Below are 8,521 nucleotides of genomic sequence, written 5' to 3' on the forward strand. Positions count from 1 at the left end.
AGTTGAAAAAAGAAGACAACCTATTCCAAAAATCTTTGAACTTCCTTTTGTGGTTTTTTTTTCTTTTTATTGGTCTTCTTTCCTTTAGGAAAGTCAAGATCTTTGACTTTTAAATATATAGCCTCCCCAAATAGTGGTTTTGGAATTGTACCAAGTTTCTTTTGACAGTTAAATGACCTTTTTTTTTATGCCGATACGGATGATTTCGTGCTAGAAATCTTTGATGTCCAAGGTATGCCATTTTTCCCATATTTCAATCTTATAAAAGATGTATTGTCTCCACAAATTGGACACACCTTATATGCTTTCACACAACATCCATTTAGGTTACCATATGTAGGAAAATCGTTGATTGTCCATAACAAAACTGACCATAAATTGAATAGTTCTTCTCGATAAGCATCATAACATTCAACACCATTTTCCTATAAAAGTTTTAAATCTTCAATTAGTGGTGCTAAGTATATGCCAATTCGTCCCCTGGTTTTTTTGGACCCGAAATCAACATTGATAACATCATGTACTTTTTTTCATACACAACCATGGTAGAAGATTATAAATAACCATCACTATAGGCCAACAACTATATTTTGAACTCATTTCACCATGTGGATTAACTCCATCGGTTGACAATGTTAAACGAAGATTCCTAGGTTCAGAACCGAAGTCTAGCCATTTAGAGTCTACTAACTTCCAAGCTGGAGAGTATGCCGGATGTCGTAACGTATCGTCTACTATTATTTCATTAACGTGCCAAGTCAAGTTTTAGCACAATCAATACTTCTAAAAAGCCTTTTGAATCGTGTAATTGGTGGCAAGTACCATATCACTTTTGAAGGTATTTGTTTTTCCCCTTCATTTGTATCCTTCCCATTTTTCCACCTTGATTCACCACATTCAGGACATTCAATTGCATCTACATATTCTTTTCTATACAAATAAAAATCATTAGAGCATGCATGAATCTTCTCATATTCCATTCCTAGTGCATCTAAAGATTCTTTTGCTTCATACATTGAATTTGGGAGCTCATTGCTAGTGGGCAAAATTTCCTTCAAGTTTTTTAGTAGTTCTGAAAAACTAGTATCCACTCCATCTACATCTAACTTTTAAATTCTACAATTTGACTAATGTAGACAACTTAGTGCATTTTTTACACCCTTCGTATAATGATTTTTCAACATCATTAAGTAACTTCTCAAATTCATTCGGATCTCTTGAATATTCCTCGTGAGCAACTTCAACCATTTCTTTTAAACTTCCAACATCAGTCTCTTCATACATATGGGAGTCAAACTTAGAAGATTCTCCACAAAATGATGAGTTAGGAAGTTTTCCCCATGCCAAAACCAAATTTTATAACTTTCATCAATTGACATATAAATTGTCTCTAATATCCTTGCTACTATGCTTTTTACAATTCCCACATTTCAAACAAGGACAACGAATATAAGAGCTATTTGTATTAGAAAATCAAAATTTTATGAAGTTTTCCACACCCAATTCATAATCTTTGGATAATCTACTTTTGTGCATCCATGATTTATCCATGATTGTAAATCTAGTAAAAAAATTATAAGCAATTATCAACTTCAAGAAACAAGTTGTGAAAAACAAACAAGTTCCCAATACACACAACTTATCATTTCTAGCTCTACAACATTCCAACCTCAAGAAAGTAAGACAAATCAGAGAACAAAGACAAACATATCTAAAATAATTGAACCCAAGGTGTAATCGAACCACAAAAACTTGAACCCAAGGTGTACACGTGCTCTAATGTGCTAAAAATATATTAATTCCAATAACTGAAAATTGAACCCAAGTTTGGCAAAGCATTACTTAGTTTATAAAGCCTTAACAAATTAGACACATTGACTTATCTAACTTTGGGAAGCATTTAATTAAAGAAAAATGATAAGTTCTTGCAAGTTTTCTAAAATTAAAGTCCTAATTTTGGCAAAGCATTGAACTAAAGTGGCAATCCCAACTTTGGCAAGTTCTCTAAAATTCAATCTCATTCAAGAACAATATGAAACAAGAGTTTATTATGAGATTCAAGAATATATACATGAGAGATTAAAATTTGAAAGTTCAAGCCCTAACTTTGAAAGTTCATGCCTCAAACTAAGAAAATCAAGCCCTAACTTTGAAACTTCATACCTCAAACCAAGAAAATCAAGAATTAACCTACTCTAAACAAGAAAATCAAGATTAAGCCCTAACTTTGAAAGTTCATGCCTCAAATCTACTTATCTCAATGAAAAATCTCTTCAAGATTGATGGAATAACAAAGATGCATCAAAGGGAAATAAAAAGGCAAGAAGATTTCGAGTGTATTGCGCAAAAAATCGACTAAAAGCGTTGCAACGGATAGACTGCAAATCGGTGCATCAAAGGGAAGTGAAAAACCAAGAAGATTTCAAGTGTATTGTGCAAAAAATCGACTAAAAGTGTTGCAATGGATAGACTACAAATCGACTGCTGGAATTTCTTTTAAATCTGTCTGATAGCGTCGTGACGCTACTAAAAGAGCATTGCAACGCTGTTCAAGAGGCACGCAATTTTCCAATCAGAACCCGTAGCGTTGCAACACTATTGAGATTATTGCAACGCTGCATGCGTGAGGCGCACACGTTTTTTCATTTTTCAATCAAAATACGTAGCATTACAATGTTGCCCTGTATATTCTACAATTTCTTAAAACGTCAAGAATCCATTAATTGAACTTGACATTTTTAAAACGTTAGTACTACATTTTCTAGGAAAAATGTACAACCCCGCTTTTTAAAATCAATTCTTGACCTTTTTCATTAAAATCACCTATTACTTGACAATTTTTTCATAAAAATGTCAAGTATTTAAAATTGCAAACGTCAAGAAAGGGGGGTTTTCTTGTAGTGAAAGGTTCTTTGGCTCTATGACCTTTTCCAGTAAAATGTCATTTTGTCATTTTGTCTTTCATGCATGACTCACATACTAATAAAGAGTTTCTTCTAACTCGATTAGAAGTCCACTCTTAACCAACCTTTCAATCATATGGAGATTTATATGACCTAATCTTAGATGCCAAAGATGACCATTTTTCTTAGGATAAATCTTTGGTCTTTTATGTTGAGTTGTTATAGTTTTGAACATTTCAGTGTCTAACAATGCTTTAGATGATAACAATCTTCGCACATATAAACTACTCTCTAAGCTTGCAGAACAAATATTAACACCATTCTTATAAATAAACGCTTTATTTACATTAAAAGAAATGTGTATTGTTGTTCTAACAAAGTTTTACATAAATCAAATTCTGTTCAAACCTAGAATCACATAAACATTGTTTAAAAGAAGAAAAGATTTTTGGAAGTGTAATTTCATGTCTCCCACTGCAACTACTGAGATGACATGCCCCATTCCAACCCACATCATCATCTCGCCAGTCTCGAGTTGCTGCCAGGAATTAATTTCCTAAAAAGAGGAACAAACATGATTAGTGGCCCCTAAATCAATTATCCAGACCGAATCATCATTCTCCACTAAACAGGTTTCCAAAACTAGTGAATCATATTTACCTTGCTTGACCTTCTTTTTCTCTGCCAAATACTTGAGACAATTCATTTTCCTGTGTCTCTCTTGGTTGAAGTGGAAACATTTTCCCTTGGCAATCTTGGTCTTCTTGCCCTTCTGGGCTACAGCAGGGTTAGCTTTATTCCCCTGATCTCTCTTCTTCTTCTTTCACTTTTTAGCACCAGATGAAGAAGACATAGACTTAGTTATAAAGGTCGAACCTTTGTGGAACTTCTTAAAGGAAGTGGCAACATTTGCCTCACCCTTCTGTTCCTTAACTTTCATCAAGGTCTGGTAAGTTTTTGTTTATTAAAGAGGGTGGTCAGGGTGTAGTCTAGTTTGTTCATAACAACATTACCATAGAACAGAAGGAAACTCTCTGGTAGAGTTTCCAAAATAAAGCTAACTTGGCTGGCCTTATCAATGACGATTCCGTTCATTTTGGCCACATTAAAGTGGACCATCATATTGAGAACGGGTTTTCGTACAAATGTCCTCTCTTGCATACAAACATTGAAAATGAACTTAAGATTGTCGTGCTTGAGCTATGAGGATGGTTGTCAAAACATCTCTCTCAATGAATCTATAATCTCACATGCAGTGACCATGAATTTTCCAAACACACTCACATATTGCTTACCTTTCATATCTTGCACAGAGACCTCAACCGAGAAGGGAATAAAGTAGAAAATTCATCTAAATCATAGTGAAAGATTGTCGACAATTAAAAAAAATCCGTCGACAATCTTCCAAATATTGAATAAAAGAGTTCACATTTTATTTATAATAATCGAACATTAGCAAATACTTCATTTAAAATATCCACATAACAAATACAACTTGCAGATGCAGATTGCACACACGCAAACAATGTACATTAGACAAACTTTTATTTTGCTTGACCTTTGCTGCAGGGATGAAATGAAACCATAACATATTTACCAAATTATAGACCATACAACTCTTATCAATCAAAGCAAACCTCTTTTCTTTGGAGGACGAATAAGGTTGTCTTTGGCACTTTTGAGCTTTGAAACCGCATCCACCATGTCAATGCGGTTTACTGGAGTATTTACGGTGCATGAGAGTGCAACTCCAATTACTTTGATCAAACAATCTTTTTGCATTTCCAAACTGATGGTTAGACCTTCATATTCCAAATCCACACAAAGCTCTAACAATTTATGATCAATCACTTCCATTATATCTTCTGGATAGGATGACTCCACCCATTTTATCAAATTCAATTCTCCTGTGAAATATTCATCTGTTGGACTCTTTCCTGTAAAAAGCTCCAGCAATGTTACTCCAAAACTGTACACATCTCCGGCTGTTGTTGGCTTCACCCCAAAACCATACTCTGCAACATCAAGATTAATCCTTTAAAGTTAGTTAATTAACATAAAAAGCCCTCAAAAGTGGTTGATAAAGTAAGGGAATTTTATTCATGACATGACATATGATGGACAAACCTGGAGGAAGATAACCAATAGAACCTTTTAGGACATGTGTGGAAGTGATGGAAGATTGAGTGTTTGTATTTTCCATTAGCAACCGAGCCAATCCAAAATCTCCTACTTTTGCAGTCATGTCTGCATCTATAAGAATGTTGCTAGGCTTTAAATCACAGTGAACTATAGGAAGTTCACAATCATGGTGCAGGTAATTTATTGCTGAAGCAACATCGATGGCAATGTTTACTCGCTCAAGGATATTGAGCCCATTTCCATGTTCATGGATTCTTTGGCCATGGACCCACTCATCCAAGCTCCCATTGCCCAAAAGTTCATAAATCAAAGCTCGAAATTCCATGTTTGAGAAGTCAATGCTAGAGCATGATGTGATGAGTTTAACCAGATTTCGATGTCTCACATTCCTCAAAGCTTCACACTCAGCCTTAAAGCTCCTTATAGAACCAGTCCTGTTAACGTCAAGAACCTTAATAGCTACAGGGATATCTTGCTTTAAGTTTCCCTTGTACACAGACCCAAAGCTCCCTTTTCCAATCAAGTTTTTCTCGCTGAAATTCTCTGTTGCCAAACGTAGCTCATCATAAGACACCATTTCATGTTGACTCTTTAGCAACTCAGTGGATGGTGCAGTCTTTGCCTTCTTTCTCAAGAAATGGATCAACGTACCAATGATAAAGCAGAGTGCCAGTGTTGAAAACACAGCCGATAAGATTATGACTTTCACTGCTTTATCATGTTTAGAATCATTCCTTGTACATGAGGAATGCCAGCAAAGCTTTGAGTTTCCTTGTAAACTGACGTTGGCCCTGCTTTCAAAGATTCCCCCTTTAGGAACTTCCCCCTCAAGGTCATTAAAAGAGAGATTCAGATACTGAAGAGCTAATAGATATTGAAGATTATCAGGGATGGGACCAGAGAGAAGATTTGAGGAAAGGTCAATAATTTGGATGGCTTTGAGTTCTCCTAGACTATTGGGAATGGGACCTGATAACTTATTTCTCGCCATATACAATTTCTCTAAGCTCCTCCAACCTTTGATCGACGAAGGAATCTCTCCAGATATGAGATTGCTGGAGAGATCAATCTGAAAGAGATTTGCAAGGTACCCAATTTCCTCAGGGAGAGGACCAGTAAGGAGATTGTTGGACATGTTCAATCTAGTACTGGCAGGGAGATTGAGGACCTCTTTGGGTATGCTTCCATTTAGCTTATTGTTGGATAAATCCATGGAAAGAAGCTTCTGGAAGTTGTCGAAAGAGGTCGGAATGCCACCAAATAACTCATTGCCAGATAAATCGAGGTTGGTCAAATTTTGAAGATTTCCTAAGGAGCTTGGAATCCGACCTGAGAACCGATTTTTGGCCAAAACAAGGCTTTGGAGGTTCTCCAATTGGCCAATCTCAGATGGGATTTCTCCTGATAATGAATTATAGCTCAAATTCAGCAAAGCTAAGCCATTTAAGTTCCCAATTGTGGGAGGTATATTCCCAGAGAGACGATTCCCTCCCATGAACAATATGGAAAGAGATTTAGAAAGATTCCCAATGGACTCAGGAATTTGACCTTCAAAATTGTTGCCATCAATGGCAAGAAATGAAAGGCGAGAGCTTTTTGTCAAAGAAGTGATGAAATTAACCCCATCCTTGCCGGAGCTGAGCTTATTGTACCCAATATTATACATAGTAAGGTTATGGAGATTCTCCAAACCTGGTGGGACTGTCCCTTCAAGAAAATTGTAGGCGAAACGGATGACTTGAATATTAGTGATATTATGCAAGGAAGGAGGAATTGTTCCTGTAAATTCATTGAAACATAAGTTGAAGACTAAAAGATTGGGAAGTGTATCACCAATATCCATTGGAAATGTTCCCCATAGTTTGTTGGAAGCCAAAGCCAGAGTAACTAAAGAAGTCATGTTGTATATGGCAGGAGGAACGGTGCCAGTGAGATTGTTAATGGTGATGATAAGATCCTTGAGATTTCGAAGACGACTCAGCTCGGTTGGGATTTGGCCAGTAAGAGAATTCGTACCAAAATTTATGGTGACAAGAGAAGAAAGGTTGCCAAATGAAGGTGGGATTTCACCAAAAAGATGATTTTGTGCCAATCTCAAGACTTTGAGGTTGGTTAAAAGACTGAGCTCATCAGGAAGAGTGGTTGTTATGTTATTGGAAGTTAAGTCAAGGGTCTCAAGGGCAGCCATGGCACTGATATTGGAAGGGAATCCACCTTCAAGGGAGTTGAAGCTCATGTTTAGGAGACTGAGGCGAAAAAGGTTAGAAACTTGATTTGGAACTGGTCCTGTTAAGAGGTTGTTTTGAAGCTGAAGGGAATGAAGGAAAGTGAGGTTGCCAATATGAGGGTCTAAGGAGCCTGAAAGTTGCAAGCTTGAAAGATCAAGACCAACAACTCTATTACCATCTTTGTTGCAACTGACACGAGTCCAGTTGCAAGGGGAAGAGTTTGAACTATCCCAAGAAGACAGAGGATTTGAAGGCTTGAGATTGGTAAATCCAGATCTGATTGAAATCAAGGCCTGTTTGTCTGTTTCAATGCTAAAACTGGCTGATCCAACCAAGGAAAATGAGGCTGTGGAAGCTAAAATTGCAAACAATATGGCAAACTCAACAACAGAGGTTTGAGCTCCCATGGTTCTAGCTGAGCTATTGGCTGTGTTGTGAATTTGAACAACAAGGATCAAGGAAGCTTCACTATTTATATTAGTACAACAAACTCATGCATCAAAAACTATGAATGTCTCGAATACTTCCAATTCTTCTTCATGTTTGTCTGTATTATCTCAACAGGTTAATGTGTCAATGTCAATCCACTGCCAGACTGCCAGTCAATTTAACATAGCTCCTAGAATAATGATGGAAAGACAGAGACAAGAGAATTTGAAATTGAGTATAGATATAGAAAATACAATGACGGTCAAACATATGAAGCTATGAAAAAGAAAGGCATTGAAACGGGAGTCCAGCGCAATGTCACGGAGAAAGTCAAAGGTTTGTGAGGTTTGAAACGCTAAGGCATTATTAGCAATGTTTATACTTTATAGAGAATGAACATTTATTCCATTAATAAGAAAATTGAACAACGAATACTTTCATATGGGCTTGATTACTATTCAATAATCTTAGAGCTAAGCAAGAATTATCTTCTTGACCAACGTTACAAAATGATGTGCCTATGCGGTCAAATCCTTTATTTCTATATTGATATGATATTATGTGGTTTTTATTAAATTATATAGTTGGTTCAATATTTTTCTTTTGTCGTGGTATCTATTAAACTCAAACTTTAATGTTCATTTGGTAACCATTTTGTTTTTGTACTTTTGTTTTTTAAAATTAAGCCTATATCATCTACATTTCTTACCATAATTTGCATATTTCTTAAGTACAATGGTTGAATTCTTAGCCAAATTTCAAAAACAAAAACAATCTTTTGAAAGCTATTTTTTTAGTTCTGAAAATTTTACTTGGTTT

The 8,521-nt window shown here is 35.9% G+C and overlaps 1 protein-coding gene across 1 annotated transcript; it reads right to left on the reverse strand.

Moving 5' to 3' along the window:
- Positions 1 to 4,314: 4,314 nt before the first annotated feature.
- LOC120076342 (uncharacterized) lies at positions 4,315 to 7,773 on the reverse strand. The gene is made up of 2 exons (XM_039030151.2): positions 5,031 to 7,773; positions 4,315 to 4,918 (listed from the first exon to the last, which is right to left on the reverse strand). The coding sequence occupies exons 1-2, from the start codon at positions 7,678 to 7,680 to the stop codon at positions 4,530 to 4,532; spliced, it is 3,039 nt and encodes a 1,012-aa protein (XP_038886079.2). The 5' UTR covers positions 7,681 to 7,773; the 3' UTR covers positions 4,315 to 4,529.
- Between the last annotated feature and the right edge of the window lie 748 nt (positions 7,774 to 8,521).

The sequence above is a fragment of the Benincasa hispida genome, chromosome 4 (assembly GCF_027475165.1).
Source record: "Benincasa hispida cultivar pf3 chromosome 4, pf3_genome.v1.1, whole genome shotgun sequence".
In the NCBI taxonomy this organism is placed as follows: Eukaryota; Viridiplantae; Streptophyta; class Magnoliopsida; order Cucurbitales; family Cucurbitaceae; genus Benincasa; species Benincasa hispida.

What these genes read in the sequence shown, in the direction of transcription:
- LOC120076342 (XM_039030151.2), bottom strand. Translation starts at nt 7,680, where the DNA reads ATGGGAGCTCAAACCTCTGTTGTTGAGTTTGCCATATTGTTTGCAATT. An exon ending in TATTGGTTATCTTCCTCCAG is followed by an intron (nt 4,919 to 5,030) that starts GTTTGTCCATCA and finishes TTGATGTTGCAG; the next exon opens with AGTATGGTTTTGGGGTGAAG.